Raw genomic sequence first — 24,539 nt, 5'->3', positions numbered from 1 at the left:
TCATTCACTTTCTTGTCACAACAACACGATTTTGTTGCGAGATGCAAACGTAAAGGTCGAAGCCTGGGAGATATCGATAGCATATGGGGGCAGGAGGGAGTGGTTAACACTGTGGATGCCGCTGCCCGACTACCCAGGTTCGAATCCCAGGTTTGCCATCTGAACGCCTAATATGTGCCAGGAGCTCGGAATCCGGCGGTGAGCAAGATCATCGAGGTCACCGCTTTCTTGGGGAACTAATGTTAGCTCGGTTGCTTTGGTCAAGTTTCTGAGTCTCGGCTTCTTTAGCTGTAAGGAGTACCTGCCTCGTTGTTGTTAGGATTAAGTATTAATCCTAATCCTGATCTAGTATTAAGAAGTAAACGACTAACACGCTGTTGGGCACACAGAAGGGGCTGAATAAATATGCGCTCTTCTTTCAGCGAGAGCTCACCCAGTATCAAGACAGCTCAAAAGGGAGACAGGTGCCCCAGCTAAGAATGATTCATTGAGCAGTTCCTTTAAACAAGCGCCGGACCCTAAAGATGCCTGGCTGCAGAAAGGACACCTGGCAGAGGCCCTGGAAGCCAAGGTTCATCAGCTCGCACTTGACGAGAACGTGCGCCCTGCACCCCTGGGCGCGGGCAGAGAACTCCAGAAGGACTTCTGGCAAGGGTTTCCCGCCCAGGTTCTCAAGGCGGGGTGATTAGCATTCGCCCCGCCCTCATCGCTCTCCGTTCCTGATTGGCCAGCGCTCCTCGGCTGCCCGCTGCAGGCTGGGCCGGAGGGCGCGAGGGTTCGGGGGAGGCCGAGCCCGCGGGGCAGTGGGCGGGGACTCGCAGAGAGCTTGGCCCCGCGGCCCACCAACCGAGCCCGGGTCTGAGGGGGCGGGGCCAGGGCGGGGTCTCACGGCGGGCATTAGAAGCAGGTGACCCGGGCGGGGCGGAGAGGGCAGTCAGCCGGAGGCCGTGACTCCGCCGCCGCCGCCACCGCGCGCCGTTCACCGCCCGCCGGAGGTGGGCGAAAGGGTGCGAGAGCGCGGGGGAGGAGCCGAGCCGGGCGCGTCCGGAGAGCGCCGCCACCACCCCCGGGAGTCCGCTGGAGCGCGGAGCCCCCTGCAGGGGAGTAGGCGAGCGGCGGGCGGGACGCGGCTGCGGGCGCGCACCATGCAGTCCGGGCCGGGCCGGCGCCGGCTGCTGGCCGTGCTGTGAGGCGGCGGGGTCCCGCGGCCGCCGCACCCGCCTTCCTCTCTCGCCCAGGTGCTGCCAGCCGTGCTCGCCCTTCGTCCGGCTCCCTGACTCCGGTGGAACGCACGGCCTGCCCCTGCGCTGTTCCGTCTGGATCATGCGGGGGGCCCCGGAGGAGGAGAGGGCGAGTGACTGGCCTGCGCCGACGGTGTTCGGGGGGCGCCCCCCTCTCTGAGGCGCCCCCACCTGCTGCCATGTGCCGCCGCCAAGGGTACCCAGGCTGTCGCTAAACTTTCCCGGCGCGGGCCCGGCTCTGAGTCCCTTTTCTGAGCGGAGTGTCCCAGGGACGGAGGACCCAGACTGGCTGCAGATTATCTGTTCCTCTCGGCGGGATCCGCAGAGGTGAGAGCCCGCGCCTTCCCTTCTCCCGGGTTTTCGCCCGATTCCTCTGCCCTTTCCCGGCCGGGGGGCTGAGCGCTGTGACCCCGAGGCACAGTCTGGAAGGCCCAGCCAGTCAAGGGAGGGTGTGGGTACTCAGCAGTTTGGTTCCAGGAGGTGGAGGGGAGGAAAGGAGCGGGGTTAACTTAGAGATTTTGGAGACCACTTGCGAGGACCGAGCCGTTGACGCCCCTCCACTAGGAAGTGGTTGCAATTTTTCTCCCCCCTCCCCTTCTTTTTTAAAGAGTCCTTTCCCTGGATTTGGAGCCCTAACCGTTCCTCCCCAGCCTTATCCGGCGAGGTGCTGAGCGCTGCCAGCGGAGGCAGCGCCTTCCCGAAGCAGTTTGTTTTTGGACGGATTTCTTTAAGAGAAAAAGAAACCAACAGGTTGCCAGCCCCGGCGCCGCACAAGAGACGCCAGAGAGGCAAGCCCCGGCCCCGGATTCCTCGGGCTGCCTTGGCCCCTCGCGGGCTGCGGGAGGCGGGGAGGGAGGGGGCGATGGCTCGGCCTGACCCGTCCGCGCCGCCCTCGCTGCTGCTGCTGCTCCTGGCTCAGCTGGCGGGCCGGGCAGCAGCCGCTTCCAAGGCCCCGGTGTGCCAGGAAATCACGGTGCCCATGTGCCGCGGCATCGGCTACAACCTGACGCACATGCCCAACCAGTTCAACCACGACACGCAGGACGAGGCGGGTCTGGAGGTGCACCAGTTCTGGCCGCTGGTGGAGATCCACTGCTCGCCCGATCTGCGCTTCTTCTTATGCTCCATGTACACGCCCATCTGCCTGCCCGACTACCACAAGCCGCTGCCGCCCTGCCGCTCGGTGTGCGAGCGCGCCAAGGCCGGCTGCTCGCCCCTCATGCGCCAGTACGGCTTCGCCTGGCCCGAGCGCATGAGCTGCGACCGCCTCCCGGTGCTGGGCCGCGACGCCGAAGTCCTGTGCATGGATTACAACCGCAGCGAGGCCACTACGGCGCCCCCCAGGCCCTTCCCGGCCAAGCCCACCCTCCCAGGCCCGCCAGGGGCTCCGGCCTCGGGGGGCGAGTGCGCCGCCGGTGGCCCGTCGGTGTGCAAGTGCCGCGAGCCCTTCGTGCCCATCCTGAAGGAGTCGCACCCGCTCTACAACAAGGTGCGGACGGGCCAGGTGCCCAACTGCGCGGTGCCTTGCTACCAGCCGTCCTTCAGCCCGGACGAGCGCACGTTCGCCACCTTCTGGATCGGCCTGTGGTCCGTGCTGTGCTTCATCTCCACCTCTACCACCGTGGCCACCTTCCTCATCGACATGGAACGCTTCCGCTACCCTGAGCGCCCCATCATCTTCCTCTCAGCCTGCTACCTGTGCGTGTCGCTGGGCTTCCTGGTGCGCCTGGTCGTGGGCCACGCCAGCGTCGCCTGCAGCCGCGAGCACAGCCACATCCACTACGAGACGACGGGCCCCGCGCTGTGTACCGTCGTCTTCCTGCTGGTCTACTTCTTTGGCATGGCTAGCTCCATCTGGTGGGTCATCTTGTCGCTCACCTGGTTCTTGGCGGCTGGCATGAAGTGGGGCAACGAGGCCATCGCGGGCTATGCTCAGTACTTCCACCTGGCCGCCTGGCTCATCCCCAGCGTCAAGTCCATCACGGCGCTGGCACTGAGCTCCGTGGACGGGGACCCGGTGGCCGGCATCTGCTACGTGGGCAACCAGAACCTGAACTCGCTGCGCGGCTTCGTGCTGGGCCCGCTGGTGCTCTACCTGCTGGTGGGCACGCTCTTCCTCCTGGCGGGCTTCGTGTCGCTCTTCCGCATCCGCAGCGTCATCAAGCAGGGTGGCACCAAGACGGACAAGCTGGAGAAGCTCATGATCCGCATCGGCATCTTCACGCTGCTCTACACGGTGCCCGCCAGCATCGTGGTGGCCTGCTACCTGTATGAGCAGCACTACCGCGAGAGCTGGGAGGCCGCCCTCACCTGCGCCTGCCCGGGCCCCGACGCCGGCCAGCCGCGCGCCAAGCCAGAGTACTGGGTGCTCATGCTCAAGTACTTCATGTGCCTCGTGGTGGGCATCACGTCGGGCGTCTGGATCTGGTCCGGCAAGACGGTGGAGTCGTGGCGGCGCTTCACCAGCCGCTGCTGCTGCCGCCCGCGCCGGGGCCACAAGAGCGGCGGCGCCATGGCCGCCGGGGACTACGCCGAGGCAAGCGCGGTGCTCACCGGCAGGACCGCGCCGCCCGGCCCCGCCGCCGCTGCCTACCACAAGCAGGTGTCCCTGTCGCACGTGTAGGAGGCCGCGGCCTGCCGAGGGACCCGGGCCGGGGAGCTGAGGGAGGGGGATGTTTGGTTTGGGAGCTTTGCCAAGGTCACTTCCGTTTACCTTCAAGGTGCTGAGGCCCCTCCCGGGGCAGCTTGGAGAGGGAAAACGGGCAGTTCCCAAGGAGTACCTGTCCCAGCTCTTCTCAAAGGGGACTCAGCTGACGTGTACTCTATTTTGCGTTTCTTACTGCCTTCTTTAGGGGAACCCTGTTTTTAATTTATATGTATTTTTCTTAACTTTGTTGCATTTTGGCAACAAAAATTACCTTTGCTTTGGGGGCTTTACAATCCTAAGGTGATGAAGTTCCACTTGGTTCAGGTTTCTTTGAACTGTGTAGTCTAAATTGGGAAAATATATTTCCTGTACGTGTGTCTGAAAAAAACGACAACCGTGATCAGTGAAAGTTTGGGTTGCTGTGAATGGGAAGTTGTCGGGTGTGCTTTTCAGCTCGTTCCTTCTTCCATTACTTAAAAGTGTCCAAGATATTTTAAGGTGAGCTACTTCTCCCTGTTTATAGCCACAAGTCATATCAAGGAGAGTATAAAGACCTCCCCAAAGTGACAAGGTGAAGGAGCGCTTAGCAGTTTTGTGTTCATCCTTAGGTCTGTTTAGCCAGCTTCAGTTTCTTTTCTAGAGTGTTTGTAATTATTCTCATTCTTAACAGCGCTGGCGTTGTGTCTCGGATAAGTAATGAAATAAGTAAGGCAGCATTGTAGTGTCCCGTGTAAATATTTGCAATATTGAGAACCTAAGGGATGGTGATTGGTTGAGCTTGAATTCTATCTAGACTGTGGGATGGCAGCTTTGTGTGAGAGAGGGAGTGTGGGTGGTTCTTAACAGCTTCAGTGATCCCTATTCTTGTTAAAAAGGAACTTGTTTTAAAATTTTGGTAAAAATGTAAACCCACTCCCTTCTTCTGGAAGTACTTAGTGATAGTTGTTTAAGGATGCTCTTTTTTAGGTTTAAGGACTAAAATGGATATACTTCCAGTAATTAAAGTAAATGTCCAACACTTATCTGCTTCCCCCAGCCCACCTCCTTTATCATGTTAAACAGTCTTTTTGCTTTTCTTATTCCTCTCCTGGAGAGCTGTGATTAGAAACCACACCCACCCTTGAATGAAGTGCTTGAACTGGGGGAGGGAGGCCGGCTACCTGTGAACAAACATTGGCCCCAATGAGGGAAAATAAGTGTCCCTGGACTTTGAACTAGTTTATAGTCAGATATTCTGAAAGCAGGAAGACATTGCTCTTTGCTGTCTCTGAAAACAAATGAAGCCGTACATACTTCCATAAGCTTTTAAAATAGGATCAGTGTAGTGCTACTGCAAGAGAAAAGCTCTTTCCACCCCTCAACGCTATTTTTCTTTCCCTCCTCTTCTGAGAAAGCCTGTATATTGATGAGCACACACATATGCACACACGCTTGCTTGCTGTTAGGGAATTCTGTTTGCTTTCTAATCTGTTTAACCCTTCCCTCTTTCACATATGAAAGCCTATATATTGATGAACACACACACACACAGAGGTTTCTTTGCTATTAGAAAATTGTGTTTGCTTTCCTAATCTGTTTAATCATTCATTCATGAAGTGTGTGAGGCCATTACCAGGGAAGGAAGTTACAGTGCATCAGCCAACAAAATACCAATGACCAGGATTGAGTGGGGACTAAATTTAGGAAGCTAAAATGGCCAAAGCAATTAAAATTTGAGAAAACCTTCCTAAAGAAAATGACAGTAGTCTAGGCATTTGTGCTTCATTTATACCAAAGTTGGAAAAGTAAAATTTAAGCCTAGGTTAATTTTTACTGCATGGATATTAAGTAGACAAACACATGGTTCCTGTAGGGAATTTAATCACCTTGCTGGTGGGGAGAAACCTAGTATTTTAGTTTTAAGGACTCAAAAGCTGTTCACATTTATAAATATGCATTTGCTCTTACACAACTCATCCTCTGAATCAAAATTAAAATTTTGATTTTAAAATTAAATTGAGAATTTGACCAGTTCCTCTCCTGTTTTTCAAATAAGGACCTTTTCTGATCACTTTGACCTCTTCCCTCATTTGGTGCATCTTCCCAGAAACTAGAGACATTGTTCTGCTGCCTTCAGTCACTGTGCCTAATTTGGGTTGTCCCCACCTTCCTTTTCTTTGTGGAGGAATCTAGAAATGAGCTCGGTGTATTTAAAAATTATGGGATGAAGTGGATGAAAATAATTTAATCATTAAAAATATTTTTTCAGCTTAGTAACAAACCTAAAAAGAACAACTAATTTACTTAAAAAAAAAAAAAAAAAGACAGTTAAAACAGGATGCTAAGCCAAGAGGAGGGAATATAGGTAATGCTCTTTGGGGTCTAGTTCCAGACCAGCTTTCAGAGCCGCCTCTTTGTTTTGTCTCTGTTCTCACCCCTGCCTTCCCTCTCTCTTCCTCATCCCCTAAAAGAGACAAAGATAAAGCCTGCCACTTCCCCAGAGTCTTGCTGGTTTCAGCCACCTCACCCCCTACCAGGGGAGAGAAGCTGCATTTATTTATGGACACCCTATTTCTATCCACATACTTATTTTCCACTGATTTGCATTTTTCTTATGATAACAGATCATACTCATGAAAACAGTTATAAAATGGAAGGTTGTAGGGTATTTCAGCAACTTCTTCCCAGCCAGCTTTGTGACGTTGGGGAGGACTTCAGGCCCGGTTTAGTCTCAAATACACAGCTTCTGGGCTGTCCCTTTCACAGTTCAATTTTAAGCAGTGTCTCACTCCATAGATTAAGGAATGAGGATTTAGAAAGAAGGTTGTCTAAAGGAACTAATGGGACCTTAATGAACCAGTTGAGGGAAGTCTTTCTCATTTATATTACTTCCGTCCTCACATTTTGAAGTTGTCTAAATTGGCTGGAAGTCATTTTTCTTGGTGCCTTATTGGTTTATCCTTGCAAACTTTTGTCATATTTTCACGTGACCAGGGCCTGTGTGTACGTGTTGTGTGTAATTGTGCACATGTGCAAGCTTAAATAATGTGCCAACAGTACTGTTTCAAAGTTGGTATTCATTAGGCTGTTTCCTCCTGGGCCAGGGCTACACTAATCCTGACACCGCTGGCAGGAGAAAACCTCATGGATCACCCACCGAACCTTAATAACAGCATCTGTGACCTCACTCTCCAGTACGGAATGGGAACCCCAGAGCTAGGAAACGTAGTTGTATATTTTAATGAACTGCTAAAGAAGCCTCTTTCACTTTTGTGCTCTACAGAAAGACCAAGGTGGGTAGGAGGGACAAAGCTTTGAATAACTGCTTTCTAATACCAAATGTGGCAAATACGACAGAGAACATCGCAAATAGGCAGGTGTGAGGTACGGTGGCTAAGGACTGCCTGCTCTCTTGTGTGCCGTTTCTGGTCTCCAAAGTCCAAGCAAGTGATCCTGGGAAAGAAAGATGCCTGGGTAGGGAGGATGGTTCTGAAAGAAAAAAACTACCAAGACATTAAAGAAGGGTAATGGGTAGGCGGGATGTAAGTAACTAACCTGACTCAAAACTTTCAAAAGCTTCTTGCAGCTTGATGACAATTACAGCATTTGTTTCAGCCACAATAATGTCTGTGGTACATCATTTTAAGACAATATTACGTCATGTTGTTACAAACTGTATGTATAGTGTGTATGTTTTGTGGGTGTGTATATGCATAATATATATTATATATATTTGAGACTTAAAGACTTTTGATACGGGTTTGGTGCAGGTGAATTTATTACTGAGCCAAAAGAGGCACATACCGAGTCAGTAGTTGGAGTCCAGGGCATTCAGTACTTTTTATGATTTCCATATATGTACAGTGCCTATCCCATGCAGTATAGGCATGTTAAATCTGGAACTCACAAACCAGAGCCAGCAATATTTTATTTGTAGACAATCAACTTGAATCTATTAATTATTACTGGCAGATGATTATAATTCTGAATCCATAACACTAACAAAAGGAAATGCAGAGCATCTTGATAAGACAGTTTTTTGTTTTGTTCCTGGAAGTCAGTAGAATAGCAGTTGTTTGTGGTTATGTTAGTCTCGAGATACTTAATTGTTGACCTTTTGACCTTTATTATTTCAGAAAATTTTTGTATGTATTATATTTGTGGGAAGGTAAAATAATGGTTGAGATTTTTATCAAATATGGAGATTAGTTATTTATGAAAAACAAAGAAATGTCTATTTTTGTTTCTTTGTTCTCAATTAATGTAGATAAATTTTAAAATGCATTAAAGCAATGGTAAATAAAAAAATGCTGTAGAAGTCTTTTTCTCCTCATGTTTTTATGGAGAGACACTGCTTTCTATGAGTATATGAGGAGATTTGGGGATTTTAACTTAATAATCAGATTTCTCAGATGTACTTTATAAGCAGCAAAATTATTAATAAGTAAAAGCAAGCAAATTCCAATCATCAGAAGCAGAACTAATTAAAACATTTTACTTGAATATACTTCCTAGGTTTCTCTTGCTGATCTGTGTTTTGATTGATTATTTACTTGAAGAAATGAAGGGATATGTGGAAGAACAGAGACACTGCCTGAGATTGTGTTCTATTTTACAAATCCTCCTTCTATATTCTGCTGAACCTATTTGAATAGAGGTGGTGCTGTTCTGTGTGTCTTGTTGTGGGGCAGGCGCCCTCAAAAGTTTATGATTCATCAGTTGGATACCCAACTTGGTATTGAGCTCTAAATACACATCAGAGAGCCCAGATGAGAGGCTATAAATTGATTTAAAGTCGTCTGGACAGATGGTTAGTAATTCTGAGATACCGTCTACTGATTGCTGCATTGACAAAATCTAGATTAGCCACCAATCTACCAAACTGCTTATTTTAATGCGTGGTATGTTAAGGTTCTCCAGCAATGCTCTGAGGCATGAGTATGTGGGAGAACATGGGTAATTAGGAGCTGAAAATGTTGTTTGGGGGAGACAACACAAAGCCAATAAGGTGAATAACAATATGAGTAGGTAATTCAATGTCAGTGTGAGAGCTATGAAGTTTAGATTGGTACATTAAGTTAGAGTCGTTGGGAAAGGCAGACTAGAAAACACAGTAGTTGGGCAGGGTCCTGACAGAAGAGAACTCTGCCTTACGTGTACAGGACTCTATAGTATGGGTACATCTCCATGCTTTCGCATGCCTCATTTTCCTCCAGTGGAAACAGAGGAAAGGGCAAAGTCACAGCTGGAGCAGAGGGACTGTCGGACTTTAGTCTGCCATGGATGGAATCAGGATTGGGAGGCAGAATGCTTATGAACATATGAACACAGACTTGGGAGTCAGACTGATGGGGGATTCAAATCCCAGCACCACCATTTAAGGGCTCTGTGATCCTGGACACTTAACCTCTTACTCTTTCAGTTTTCTCATCTGTAAAAATGGGTTAATAATAGTACTTATGTCTTAGGGTTCAGAAGACTTAAAGGATTAAATCGGGTTAAGGTAAGTAAAGCAAGGAGGAAGCAGCTGTTCAGGCATGGATTGGAAAAGGAATTGAGAGACTAGGTGTTCAAATTTGAGTCTGCATAAGAATCATTTGGGGTTCCTGTTAAAAATCTAGATTCCCAGGCTTCAGCTCAGGAATTGAGATTCAGTAGCTCTGGGGCCCAAGAAATTTTTTTTTTTAAATAAACTGTAAAATTTTGGAATAACTTTAGATTTACAAAAAAAGTTGCAAAGGTAATTGAGTTCCTGTATGCCTTTACCCATCCCCCCGCCAATGTCAACATCTTATATTATCATGGTGCATTTGTTAAAACTAAGACCAGAATGTTGGCACATTACTCTTAACTCCAGACTTCATCAGATTTTCCACTAATGTTCTTTATCTGTTCTAGGATCCAATCCAGGATATCACATTGCATTTAGAGAAGATTCATATTTCACACGCACTTTCAGCTGATGAGAGTCAGGTGGTTAGGGGACCACATCTTGAGAAACTGGGATACATTTAAAGGACTGAACAAAGTCAAATTACCCAATGCCCGAGTAGGGGAGGTGAATGCAATTTTGAAGTAGAAGGGAAAACAATGGTAGAGGGGATTGATATAGAAGGTTGATTTTAGAGATGGAATCCCCTCCATTAGATGAGAGGGGCTTACTTTAAAAGCAAGGCATTTAGTGCCCGAAGAAATAATAGATTTTGGAAGGTGGAGATACCATCTAGTCCCCAGAATAGACTGAGGAGGATATATGAGGGTATTTCAGAAAGCTTGTGGAAAAGTAGAATTAAAAGAATATGAATCTTTCCATGAACTTTTTTTAAAGTACCCTTGTAAATCTAGGGTTGGGGGCAGTTCAGAAAAATCAGTTAGTGTAGTTAGTTCGGAACAGCAGATTTGGGGAATGCAGGAGGGCTCAAACAGGTGATTAAAAGGGATTATAGGGGGCCAGTTAGCCTGCATTTTCTGGAACCTGTGGTAATGCTTTGGAAGTGGGTCATAGTAATCAACAGCAAGCATTGCCATATTGGATACTAGCAGAAGGTCAAAGAGGGAAGCTGGGATGATCTTGAGGGAGGGCCCTACGGGACTTGGGTGAAGCAGGGGAGGTAGATGAAACACTGAAGCTGCCTTCGGAAGAGTCAGTTCTCAGGAGATGCAGAAGCCACCATCTTGGGGCTACAGGTAAAGGCTTGGTAGAATTGAGAAGGGTAAGATGAAGCAATAGACTTAGATTTGCAAAGCTAGCAGACTAATCTGGGAATCCTTTGAGGTTTTTTTGAAGTAGAGACTACTGATGATTGAGGACGTCAGGTTCTGGGACTATCGCTGAATTTTCCTAATCACATTCAAATTACTCAGCTCCCTTACAGTAGTTGCAATAATCACCTGTTCTTTTTAAAGAAAGTTAACCTTTTTTCAATGGACTCAGGACTCTTAATTTCTGTACTATTTCACTTTCCCAGTTGTTCTTCCCACACCCTAGAGATCCTAAACCACAAACTGGTATTCTTAAAATTTATTTCACCTTAAGTACATGTTCTCTCACTTGCCAAAGCCACTACAATAGTTCCATGGAAATTACCTTAGAAACGGAACGGACTGCTCCTGTGTTCCAGGGGAACAAGCTTTGCTGAAGGGTTCCTAGGTCTTTTGTACTGCTTGCTGGCACAAAGTCAGGCCTGACCAGGTCGGTAAGTGGCTGGCAGTTAGTCTTTAGGTAACCTAATCCTTAACTTGATAGATGCTGGCTGTAAGCTACAGATTCTGCACAGAAACTAGCACTTAGTTGGGAGATTTCTCTGCCAGCTGTCAAGTACTTTCCCAAGTAGTTCTATACTCAAGAATGCAGCTTCTGGGTGAAAGAACAGTCAAGTCATAGTCATCTTAAATGTGGTTAGGCAGAATGGTTGGGTGATGAAAGGTTTTAGCTAACCTGCATACTGTACCTAAACTAGTTTCCAAAAACACTGCCTAACCTGAATACAGAATGAAGGCTGAATTGCTTTCCAGTTATTATTGGCTTTGGCATTATTTTTAAAAGTAAAGCAATAGCGTATTTTAAAATGTAATAAAACCACCAAGAAATGAAACTTGAGCTGTTATAAAACCATGAATTCAGCGCTGTTGGATTTCAGTAATGTCTGGGCATATGGGGTATGTAAAGAGGCAATGTGTGAGAAAGGGCTGGGATAGAATCTGATAGTGTAGAAAAATTTTCTTTAACCAGAAACACTGAGCCCCAAGTCATCGTCTTAGGATGAACCACATGAAATTGCCTATAGGCAACCATTTTTGACCTACAACAATGGAAATTTCATTTGGTTCAAACATACATTTCAGATCTTTTGTTTTTTCCTTGTAATGAGCCGTAAAAGTTCAGTTCATAATATACCAAAGTTAAAATTTCATTGAGGCCTAGATTACAATAGTAAAATAAAAAGTAAATGAGTCCAGGTAGTCAGATGTTCCTTTTTATAGTCTTACGTAAGGGAACAAATCTTCCCTAGCTGTAGAACTCTAAAACTGCTGTAGTTACCATCCCATAACATTGTCAGAGAACCCACCTGCTTTCAGTGTTTATATTCCTATCCTAAGTTGACCCAATTTCCCTCTCATTTGTGAAAATGGCTGTATTTTTATTATTTTTTTAAAAGATGACCGGTAAGGACCCTGGACCTGGTGTTGTCAGCACCACGCTCTCCCAAGTGAGCCAACCAGCCATCCCTATACAGGGATCCAAACCCGTGGCCTTGGTGTTATCAGCACCACACTCTCCCAAGTGAGCCAGGGCTGGCCCTAAAACGGCTGTATTTTAATTCTAAAATTATAGCCAAAGGGGGAAGAGCAATTTTACTGATAGTACTTATTCTACCGATTTGTTCTTAAAGCCACAGATTCTTGGCTAACATCCCTCTCCCAAACTTTTAACCTTTGACCACTAATATGTCAGCATTTCTGCTTAGCGATTGGTATATCATAGGATGCGAACCATCTTAAAACAGTCATTTATAAGGCTTTTTGTTCTTCTAAATTAAATCAGATCGTTTATCCTAATCAGCAATTTATCAAGAATAAAGTGATCAGTGATTTAGCCTTGACCTTAGGTACTGAAGAATTAAAGTGGATGAAAATACAGCAATACTATAAGGATTTAGTGAGAACTGCTGAAGCTGAGTGACTAGGCCCTTAAAGAAACCTTACAGTGATATGGCATATTTTTAACCAAAATCTAAGCTTGACAATAGCACATTAAAGTCAAGTTATGTGGCTTGTTTTAAGTCTCCATGTGTATAGCAACTCTAATTCTAGGTCCTGTTTTTCCATTTTCTTTGCTGTTTAACCGCTGAAAACCTCACATGTTCTAATTCTACACTATTCCCGTAATTCCTCATTGGTACATTTTACCTAATTTTATCTTTTAATGTGCTTTCCTCTCTCAGGCACAATACAAACTATTTGAAGATGCCATCTAATGCACTAAGCCTTTAAGTACTGTGGCTAGACAGTGACTTTATGTATAATAAATTATCTTCAGGTTGAAAAGCACATAACCACAAGAAATAAATTACTTCATCTTAACTAGAGGCGTGAATCAAACCAACTTACGGTCAGTTTAAAAATGCTTTAAGACCTATCAGGAACGCCTTAAAACATTTAAATTAGGCAGAGATGTAATGCTACGTGAACGGAAGTGTTAAAAACACACTGGCCATATTTTAATTAAAATAGAGTTTATTAGCTTTCTTTTAATATAAACATGAAAAAGAAAAAACCACGTTAAGTTGTAGTATTCTTTTCAAAATAAAACTGCAATCAATACTTGAAACCACATTAAGTTGTAGTATTCTTTTCAAAATAAAACAGCAATCAATACTTCAATCTCCAAGCTCTGAACTCCATAAACAATGTTTTTTTGAGGTGGTAGATTGTAATATTTTATATTCCATTATTTGTCATTTACTTTTGTCCTTTAAAAATTTTGGAACCTGCAGCACCCAATATAAAGTGAAGCTTTGCTATATTGAGAGAAGGTATTCCTGGCCCAGAAATGCTTTGTTCTGTTTACAGGCAAGATTGCCAGGACTACATTTGAGATGGTAGGGGAAAGAGATTTCATATAGTTGAGAACACTACTCTTTTGTAATATTTCAAATTTAGGTGACATTGTTATGAATCTCCTGGAATCATTTACTCCCTGCCCTTTAAAGCCTGAAGTAAGGGTTCTTAAGATTTAAGTAAGTTCCCTCTTAAGTAGTACTTGAGATGGGGCAGCTATAGCCAGGTTAACATGTAGGATAAAAAAGATACCTTATACTATTAGGGTCCAATTCCTTTCAATTTATTACATGTGAATTAATACTGCTTTTCATATCTTCCTTTACCAAATCTAGAGAAAAGAAATTTAGGTGATCAAAGCAGATAAACAGAGCACAGCCCTGCAAAGAACTACTTTAAAAGGAGGAGGGCACTTCTATGGAAGTACAAGGTATCCGAAAAGTCCTAGTGCAATTTTAAGCTTTGATACTTGTAGAAGTATAAATGCTAAAAACTTATAAAACATCGTGTGAAAGTTAATTGCATTTCTTTGAAACTTAGTTTTGCAAATTTTGAAGATTAAGCTTTTAATTTTAATCTTTTGTTGCAGTCAAGGTCTGCTATCTTCAAGAGGGACTGAAACAAAAGATTAAAATTAAAAGCTTAATTTTAATTTTGGAAAAAAATCAATCTATATAATTTTTAGCTATATAACTTTTATGTTTTTTTTTTTTTTTTTTTGTCGTTTCTTCATGACTGGCACTCAGCCAGTGAGTGCACCGGTCAGTCCTATATAGGATCCGAACCCGCGGCGGGAGCGTCGCCGCGCTGCCAGCGCAGCACTCTACCAAGTGCGCCACGGGCTCGGCCCTAACTTTTATGTTTTTTCTATTTTTCTTCTCCCCTTCCCCCAGCATTGCTGCATATGCCTTTAAAATCAATGCAGTATTACCCTTAAAACATGGGACTCAACAACCCGTACAGCCACGTAGGAGCAGACTGTAGCAACATTAGGTATTGAAGGGTTCCTCCTACTGTATCATTGAAGCTTGTTCTTGTTTCAGTCTTAGTTCAGACCCTGACTGCAACAAAAGATTAAAATTAAAAGCTTAATCAAAATTTACAAAACTAAGAAAGTAAAATATAAATAAGCTTTCAAACGATGTTCTGTCAAATACTTCTGCTGCAGTGCCATGGAGGGCCCAAGAACACTATATTAAAGCTTAAAACTGCACCAAAACTTTCAGGACACCTTGTATTTTTCTATCTTCTTGTTTTCATTGGACCACCATGTTGGTTGGCATTATGAAAATATCTTTTAATATATTTATTGGCAAATTATGAAAGTTGAGAAGCACCATTATAATTCACAAGAAATGCAGCATGGACCCAACAGAAGTAGAAACTTGGTAACTGATAATTTCTCTGTTTATGACTACAAACATGCTCAAATACTAGTAAGTAGTGCTTGCAAAGATTATGAGTGATGGAGTGTTATCCAGCAGCTTTTTGATTTAAAATGATTGCCAATGACTAGCCGCTTCAATGATACAGTAGGAAGAACCCTTCAATACCTAATGTTGCTACGGTCTGCTCCTATGTGGCTATACAGGTTGTTAAGAGTCCCATGTTTTAAGGGTAATACTACTTTGATTTTAAAGGCATATGCAGCAATGCTGGGGGAAGGGGGCAAGAAAAATAGGAAAAATATAGAAGTTATAAAAGTATAGATTGCTTTTCTTCCAACCAAAAGGCAAGGAATCGGTGGAATTCACAGAGCCCTCCCCAGAACAAATGAGTTCTGGCAGCTGCTGGGAGGGTCTTTATTGTTGTTTTTTTGTTGTTACATATTTTTTTTTTTCTTTATAGTGTCCTTAAGGCCTAAAAACTTATATATTTTTTGGTTTTTAGGGGTTTTGTCTTTTAAAAAATTTAAACAATTAATTTAAAAAACCTCACATAGTTCACAGCTATTGACCTGCAATATCTGTGTGTGGGTTGGGAGCTTTTGCTTTGGAGTGGTTCTTGTAACTGTTTACATTAAAAAGGACAGAAGAGTGTGTTGTTGCATTGACAATGTCCCATTCTTTCCTATGGAGTGTAATCCTCGTTGTCCATGAGTCTCTTGAATTCGATGTCTTTCCTTTTGGTAAAAATACTAACTTGCTGGTTTTTGAGCAGGAGAGGTGATATTTCTCCAGCCTTTGTAGATGAGGGATTCATGATGTTATAACCCCTCCTTTCTCCCTTTAAGAGAGGATGGCTTTAGAGTGCTGAATGCCAATGAAATTATCAGCGCTTAAAGACCTTCTCATAGCAGCTCTGCACAAGTCATTGTATTTGTTGTCACACAATCTGGAAATAGCCTAGGAAAGTCAATCAAACAGAACACAGACACAATTTTAAAAAGGGTTCCAACCTTTAAAAAAGCACCATTGATGACAAGCCACACGTGCACCCTCCTTTAAATAAACAGTTCATAGTTATAGCTACTTTGGCTATCTCATAGCTATACTCCAGGTTCTGGGGATGCTACTTCCTGCCTATTCATTAAAGTAATAGCCTTTGAGGGCCAAGATTATGACTGCCAGAACAAAGGGGAACTTACTTTATTAAGCTACTTAAAAATTGGGTTTCCAAAGATGTTAAAGGTATTATGACAGGCTCTTAACAGCAGTTTCATCTATTACCTGTGCACTCTTCCTTAATAATGAGTTCACTTGTGCAAAAACATCAGTATTTATTCAGCTATGTAAATTCTACCCAATCTTCATTAGTCATTATATACTCTAAGTAAATTTTAATGAAGCAGGTGTGTACTGGAATCTATTGGAGAGTAGGAGAAGGTCTAATACTGAAGTTCCAAATGGTGCTACTTCATTTGAACATCAACTATGATAGAAAAATGTATTATTCTAAAGTACACCAAAATTAAATATTACTTTGGCCCATGTAAGTTATCATTTCCATTAAAAACCCATGTACTTCCTATATCCACTATTTGAAACACACATACCTTACACAGTCTAAGTATAGGTCTCTTGGCTTAGCTACTAATGCTTTGTCTGATAAACTCATGGGACTGAACTGTGATATACAGAGTAAATACTGACATGAATTTGCAAACTGGGTAAAAGACAGTCAAGAGTGATGAGTGAATTATTTATGTAGATATAATTAGGGATATAATCACAAGAAATTATTCGTGTGTATATGGAAAAGTAGGGGTTCAAAAGGAAAACCATAAAGAACATATTAAATTTGATTAAAAATATTCTGAACTACAGTCACAGAAGAGATAATATCTACAATTTTTTTTTAATAACGTGGATCCTTGTATACACTATAAAAGACACAGGAAATATGATACCAGAGGGCTAATAAGCTCTTCAATGTGTTAATTTAAAAGCTTTCCATTTTCCTAATCATTACTTAATATGATTTAGTCACAGATGTTGACTTTGGTGGCTGACGGAAACCCCACTTAATGATTTCACAACCTTACCTCTAGGTTCTGTGCTCTTTCCTTGCTAAGAGGAGCAAATAGAAAACACAGGTTGTTGTCATCTGCTAAAGAACGAAGGTCAAAGTAGTATTTGGCATACACACTGGCAGGAACATTAATATTAAATTGAAGTAGCTCCAAAAATTGCCTTTCCATCTCATTCCTGGGGGAGGAACACAACACCAACATAGGACAATTTTAGTCAACTTGGTTATCTTCAAAAATATCATTCTGAGCTACCAGGATGGCTCTAAATTCTGTTGTGAAAGAAATAAAGGCTACCCAGCTGGATTAATACGCTAATGTTCAAACAAGGTGCAGCTATTGGTGGTCCATTCTGCATCCCAACACTTTGAGTTTGGGCTGAGGGGAGGAGGTTACGGTCCTCTTGTGCACTCGTGCTTCTGGCTCAGAGGCTTATTCTTCAGAGTTCCATTAGTGCAGCTGTACGATTCATACTCCACGCTCACTCACAGGGCCCCACTATAGTGATCAGATGAAAGGAATGATGTATGCTGTTTATTAGCTCTGAAGAACTTGCAGACATTTTCACCGGGCTGATAACAGGAAGGGGCTTATTGAAGTAAAGACGGGCCAACAAAAGGAATGGGCACGTCACCACGGCAACAAATGGATCCATCGAGAGCCAGCGCTATTATCTCTGAGGGGGAAAAACTCTTGAGGCATCAAGGATTCATCTCAAATAAGTAAGTAAGTAAATAAATAAATAAGCTACATTCGATGGGAAAGGGAATCCCTTCCCCCTGCCCTAGCACATGAGGCTATGTTAAAGGGCATAATGCAAGTTTCTGCTCACCTTAATATTCTGAAGGTGAGAAATAGTCACTATGACAGGCAGGCAGGGATACTCTTTTTAAACTTTGGAAGGCAGAAAGTCAAAGATAGAAGTCTTGGGGCCGGCCCGGCCCGTGGCTCACTCAGGAGTGCAGTGCTGATAAGACCAAGGCCACGGGTTCGGATCCTATATAGGGATGGCTGGTTGGCTCACTGGCTGAGCATGGTGCTGACAACACCAAGCCAAGGGTTGAGATCCCCTTACCGGTCATCTTAAAAAAAAAAAAAAAAGTCTTGGCTAAACTAAACCCACTTTATGATAATTATCTCTGCTAAGGCACTGGACTTATGGACTCATTGTTTCTTCTGTGAATGAAACCCTGAGATGCTCAGCATCTACCACCCTTGCCAGAACAGAATGTGAACACACATGCAGGGGCAAGTTTAATACAGTGGGAGAGGAAAGGGCTGGGAGCAGTCCTCTGCTACAGGACCACACAGGTGCCCCTGACAAATGTTTAAATAAACAATTATAAAATTAAAGAGTAAATCTTACCACTTTCACAGCAATCCCTGTAGACAGTTAATTGTATAAAAATAATACCTGAACTACCTATTTGCTTTCCTGGTTTTAAAGTTTTAATATTTTATCCACTGGCTAAGTCAACAAATGCTTGATGGTCTCCTGTACGGAGAAAAGTTAGAATATGAGCAGATGTGGTTTTCTCATTTGTTGAACTTAAAACACAACTGAACCTACTTCCAAAATTAATTTCCTGTTCATATGACCATAAGTCTATAGAAATGTAAATCAGATGTTTTGATAGTCAGTTAATCAGGCCTTAATTTACTCCAAGAATAAATGCACTTCACTATTCCTTTTATATTTTCTCCACTAATACATTTTAACTATATAGAAATACAGTACTTCATACTTCATAGGATTAACATATCTATTAATAGAGGTTTAATCACTGAAGAAAAGCATTATGCCTACAGAATACTCATCTTCTGGGGTTTTTGTTTTTTAAATAGCTAGATGGCTGAATAGCATACCATTTACAGGCACAGCAAATTTTCTGAATAGCAGCTGCTCAGTTTAACTTATTCTTTTGAAGGGAAATATATTCTAGTAAGACGTGTAGGTGTTAGGGTTTTAAGAAAAACCTGATAGACACTGAATTTTAAATTTTTCGATTTACACTCAAAATGAGACCATTTCAGTCAACAGCAGGAGAATGAGACAAATGCGTATTAAAACACTTCATTGTAATGCTTTCCAATTTCCAAAGACCATAACCAAAAGCAGCCTGTTAAGAACATCGTTCCTGCTGTCCTTTTTGTTTATACACAAAAAGCATTGTTCGGAAATGTCTGGTAGCTAGCCTCTGCCACTGCTGCTCCTGGAGCTCACATCTGTGGGAACCTACACATTTCTCTGCAGGTTCTCTGATCTTTTAACTTGAACCAGAGCCTCAGCCAGCTTCGTTGCAGGTTTTGAGAAAACCTGGCATCATGGCAAGGCTAGTGTTCATGGTTACAAATGCTTCCTTCAAAGGGCCAGTTTGCAGACTGAAGACAGTAGCAATCAGTCATTTAGCTTCTGCACCTTCCAAAAGTACTTCCATTTTTAAATTCATTTGCTGTCACACCCTTCGCCTAGCTGGCTACCAGCAATATCACCACAACCACTCAGTTTAAACTAATGTCAAAGTGGTCATTCTCACCAAAAGCCACTTCAACAGTTACCAACAATCACTGGTCCCTTCTTAATCACAAATAACCTGACTTCATTGTAAATACACAGTTCAGTAATTCTGAATGACAGTCTTATCTGGAGTAATGGGCAAAGGTAACAAAAACAAACTCTTGCCCCTGCCTGACATGATCTTGATCTTCCTATGCTGCTCAACATAATCAAGAAATGTGCCTTCATGTTTTCCTAAACGCCACCACAAAGACATTTTCACTGTCATAGTGGGCACTTTGAGAGTCTCTGCTGGGAAAGCCTCCCTGGTTCATCCTGCCAACCTGCAGGGCCGTTCCCTTCCCAGCAGTTGGGAAGGCCAGATGGGAGGGAAGCCCTGGTGAAGGTGATACTTCTGTGCCACGTTAGTGTGCCACGATGCAACAAGGTTCCTTGCACTCTCAAGACCTCCAAAGTGCCACTGTGGTTGGCTGAGTGCCTCAAGAGACTTGAGCACTGGGTGATGCCCCAGCAAGGCTGCTCAGACTGCCTGAGGGGTCTGGAACCTCTAACTCATCAGAACTATTTCCAAACACACACACAATACTCCTAATGGGGACGAGGCAGGAGCACAGAGGTCTGAAACCTTTATATGTGCCATTTAATTTTGTATCTCATGGTTTCTGTAACAACAGATCTTCATATAAAAAAGGGGAAAAGACCAGCAAAAGCAAATATACAATGGGTGACTCAGGGTGAAGCTATAATTCTCAACAGTCCAGAGGCCCTAAGACCTTAACAGTGGCCACTTTTTTCAAAGGGCAAACGCGTGCCCCTTAAAAGGGGTCTAGAACTGGTAGACAGCTTTTAAAAAACCACAAAGACATTTACTGCACTATGTTGTTCTGGTAGTAAGCTTATAAAATGTAAAAACGACCAGGAAAATACTTTTCAATTTATCAAGCAGATTCTTATAACAATAACATATCAAGACCTACCAATTAATGATAAAAAATATGAATTATCATACTAAAGCTGGATAGAGGTAGTATGTAGCTTTGCCTATTTCTATTATCTGCACAATGTAACCTTTAAAAATATTTCTTAAAATGTAAACTTTACGGGAGCAAATGAGGTATTGGAAAATGGTTAGAAAGTTCACCAAAACCTTACAAACTCACATGTCCTCAACTGTAATGTCCTTGAGGATCTGGCAGTAGTCCACATTCCATACAGCCTGATCGTCCCAAACCTTGGAGGCAAGAAGAATGGCTCCCAAGACAATTCTTTTCCAGTTAGTGGGACAAATGTCGATCTCAGCATAAGTTAAAAGCCTTTCTAAGTAAACCTGCAAAAGTAGAGCACTGGTCTTTGATTTTAGTTCAGTTTAAGTGCTGTGATAAGAACTGTTATGAATCAAAGATTTCTTGTTTTTGACCAGAAAGTGAGTGTCTTTTATTCATATGTTCTGTAGAGATGTGGCTCAGTCAGCCAAAGCAAGAGGCCATATCACATCTCTAAGTCAGACACCTCTGCTGCCTACTCTGCCCATGCAAATTTCCAGCCCAATCTTAGTCACAGGAATGACTGGACATCTCAGTACGGGCATCAGGAAGAGAGGCAGTGCTACCACCGTCACACTCACAAAAGGCAGCATATACAGGCCCAGTGTCGATTAAAGTTGTTCAAAAATACTTGAGGGCTTCCCACAGGCAACATTCCATATCTAGCTGGGAATTATATAGTGATTTTACAGGTATGTCATGCTTGAAATGTAAAACCCAAGTAATACTGAGCACATTTTTGCCTTCCCTTTTTCAAAGGGACTCACCCTTTTGTGACACTAGCCTGAAAGGAAGAACTGGTGGTCAAGAGAGCCTCCCAGTGGCTGCTGTGCAGAGCAGCAGGACAGGCGTAGGTCTGCGACTGGGAGGTATTCCTGCGTTCAGTGCCTTTATGAGGAACCCACGGGAACAAAGGATGGTCCTTCTCACAGCCCCTAGTTTTCACATCACCAGGATCACTTCATGACAATTCATTTTCTGTCTCACCTAATCTGCAACTTAATCAATTCTATCGGTTTTAAGGCAGTCAGTCTCTGTATCCCTGGGACTCCTCTAAACCTGCCTGGCAGTTTGTGAAACAATCTCATGAATTATTTTACAGAAATCAAACATCAACTCTACAAAGAACTGGGGAAAGTTACAGTAGAATAAAGATTATAGATGTAAACTGATTTGCCGTTACCTCAAAGGGTGCTGTGCAAAAGAGTATATGTTATTTGAATTCTTTCTATCAAGACACAAAGAAAAAAGTCCATTTTTAAAGAGTATATCTACTGTCTGAAGGTTATCAGATTGACAGCTCAGATTTGGCAATGTTCTCCAAACTCAACTGTGTTTTCAAAAACAAATGGCTATTGAACAAACATGTACATGGTGAGATTCTGCTCCTATTCCTCAAAACTTGGTAGCGCTCTCAAGTATCCCAAGATCCTCACTCTTATCTCTTTTGAAGACTTTCTCCCTCTCTGCCAAGAGACTTCCCCCAACATGAACGTGCTGACATTGTTCCCACCCCACTCCCCACCGCTCTTGGAATGCGTTCTCTCATTCTCTCATTTGTTCTCAGGATCATGCCCTAAGGCACATCTCTCCTCCACCCACTATCGTCTGCTCCTGCTGTCATCACTCTGCTGAAACTTCTCTTGCCAGGGCATGGGTGCTTCACACAAGTCAGAACTCTTCATCCCAACTCGCCATGCCTCAAGTCTTCCCTAGTATTGTAAAAAGCACAACAATTTGCTCAGGGGCTGGGGCCAAAAACCTGCATTTGTGTTATATGAATCATCATCCCTACCTTCACTGATAACGTGACACTTGCTACTCTGAGCTGCCATTTGTCATGCTCACCTGCACCACTGTAGATCCCACCTAAGCCTCTTCTCTGCCTCCCAACTGTGGTCTACTCTCCCCAAAGCAGTCAGGATAACCTCTTAAATTAAGAGCACTGCACTCACCTGCTCAAGATCTACCACTTAGTTACCCACCAAACTGGAATAAAAATTTAACTTCTTCCTGTGGCCTGCAAGCTACAAGCCCCGTGATACGGGACATTGCCTGTGTGACCTCACCGCCTGCATTCTTTCCCTCATTCCTCATTCAGCCCACTCTGGTTGCCTTGCTGTTCCTTAAACACATGGAACATGGTACTGTCCCAGACCCGTGGCATTTGTCCCGCTGCCCTAATGCCAGAGGTCCTCCTCTTTGCTTCACTCGGGTCCCTGTTCAAATGTTACCTCTCTAAGGAGACTCTTCCTGATCATTCTATCTAAATAGTAAGTCCCTCTATCACTTTTTATCCCTTTACCCTGCTTTATCTTCTGAAATATTCATTTACCTAGAAAAATGTCTTCCTCACTAGAATAATAAGCTCCTAAAGGCAAGAATTTTCTTCAGCCTTTTCTCTCCCCCACCCCAGCACTTACCATGTGGCACAGAGTAGATGTTCAGTGAGAGGTGATGAAATGAGCATGAGCAACTTCTCGGTAGCACTTAGTATTCTGCCCACTCTCATCCTGCCTTCTTTTATTCCTCTCTCCTGGTTTTCCTCCTATTGCTTGTCTAGCCACACCTCTGGAAACTTCTCCCTTAAATGCTCAGAGTCTTTACAGATCTATCTTCCGTCCGTTTTTCATTCTACACACTTTCTCTGCATTTCCACAGCCACTCTTAATTCCTTACCTCTAGCTCAGATTCATGCTCCAATCCCATATATCCAAATGATTTCCAGCCATTGTCACTCTATCTCAAAGGAACATCATGCTTGACATGTCTACAATGAACTCTCCCCTTTCAGCCCAGCTCTCCCTCCTGCATTACCTGTCTCTACATATGGAAGTACCACTCCTCCTGACTCTTCCCAGCATGTGCTAAGTAGTCCAAACGGCTTGCAGCTCCATGAAAAGGCCTGTGTCTGCTCCAGTGCCCATTGAAGGGTTTCTATTCAAGCACACAGCACAAGCCTCCTATCCTAAACTCTAACTGGATGCTAAAGGAGTAGGTAGTGACCTAAGTATTCTTTCCTTCCAGGCCACGCTGTTGACTTTCCTCTATAGGTTTGCCATAGGGAAGAGTAAACCAATCCCAACCACTTGAATAGGAATTATGATTCCAATGGTAAAGTCTTACCCATAGGAATTCTATAGAGATGATGCAATGGTAAGGACACAGCTATAGCTTAGCAGGCTAACCAGCAAAGCCTTTCCAAGTACTACTAGTACTATTCCTCTGGACAACTTCATGAGCAGGCACAAGAGGTCAGCAGGGAAGGATTAACACCAATCATCCAAGGAACAGAGACTTTAGGGCAGAAGTTTTCAATCATGAACATCAGAACTCCCTGGGAAAATACAGCCTGGGACTTGGCCTAAATCTATACTGAATCAATCTCTGCTTGTGAACCAGATGGTTTTGCTATTGTTCCCCATCACACCAAGATTGTACCTTGTACGTGTGCATGTGTGCACATCGCATCTGCATGTGTATACTGAGATGCGGGGGGAGAAACAGAAATCCCTCCTGCTGCCTTTAATAGCAATTGGTCTATGGTGAGAAAAGCAATGGCAACATTTTAAAATGTAATGATTATTAAACTCAAGTGTGTGTATTTACGTTCCCTTAATAAGTTTCTCTTAAAGATGTGATGATAATTTCAGGAGCCCACTTTTTTTGAAAAACAGGACCACATCCTGTGTACAAGACCAATTTCTAAAGATGCTTTATATAAATAAGAAATATCTTACCAAAGTTACTATTGCACATTCAGCTGTTAGCTGTGCAGCACTAAAGAGAGTACGAACAAATCTGTAAATAAGTTTGTGCTCAGGGTCATGCTCAAAGTATTCCTCTGGAACCTTTTCTCGCTGAAAGAAGAAAAGATGCAATATAACTATCCACTGAAGAAAAAAATTTCATATACTCCTAAGACAGTAGTCCTCGTATTGGTGCCCACATGTCCCTTAAAATAATTCTGATTGGGTGACATGTCTATACTCTTTTAAATATAAATAATGAGATTTTAAAATACCATAATGATTCAATACCCATCATCATTCATTAAGGAAAAACACAGGCACAAGCTCAG

The 24,539-nt window shown here is 43.7% G+C and overlaps 2 protein-coding genes across 3 annotated transcripts in view; one reads left to right on the top strand and one right to left on the bottom strand.

Moving 5' to 3' along the window:
* The first annotated feature begins 2,103 nt into the window (after positions 1-2,103).
* On the top strand, positions 2,104-3,864 carry FZD5 (frizzled class receptor 5). The gene has a single exon (XM_063075841.1). The coding sequence runs from the start codon at positions 2,104-2,106 to the stop codon at positions 3,862-3,864; it is 1,761 nt and encodes a 586-aa protein (XP_062931911.1).
* Positions 3,865-13,187: 9,323 nt separating this feature from the next.
* Positions 13,188-24,539, bottom strand: part of CCNYL1 (cyclin Y like 1) — a 36,687-nt gene continuing 25,335 nt past the window's right edge. For both annotated transcript variants that reach the window (XM_063100613.1, XM_063100618.1), the window contains 4 exons: positions 24,199-24,318; positions 20,576-20,742; positions 16,913-17,075; positions 13,188-15,773 (listed from right to left, as the gene is read on the bottom strand). In XM_063100613.1, coding sequence (XP_062956683.1) covers positions 15,657-15,773; positions 16,913-17,075; positions 20,576-20,742; positions 24,199-24,318 — 567 coding nt within the window. In that variant the 3' untranslated portion in view covers positions 13,188-15,656. The remainder of the gene's footprint in view (positions 15,774-16,912; positions 17,076-20,575; positions 20,743-24,198; positions 24,319-24,539) is intronic.

Source organism: Cynocephalus volans, chromosome 1, assembly GCF_027409185.1.
Source record: "Cynocephalus volans isolate mCynVol1 chromosome 1, mCynVol1.pri, whole genome shotgun sequence".
Lineage (NCBI taxonomy): Eukaryota > Metazoa > Chordata > Mammalia > Dermoptera > Cynocephalidae > Cynocephalus > Cynocephalus volans.
The sequence above is the reverse complement of the archived record's forward strand: the minus strand, read 5'-3'. Positions and strand labels throughout refer to the sequence as shown.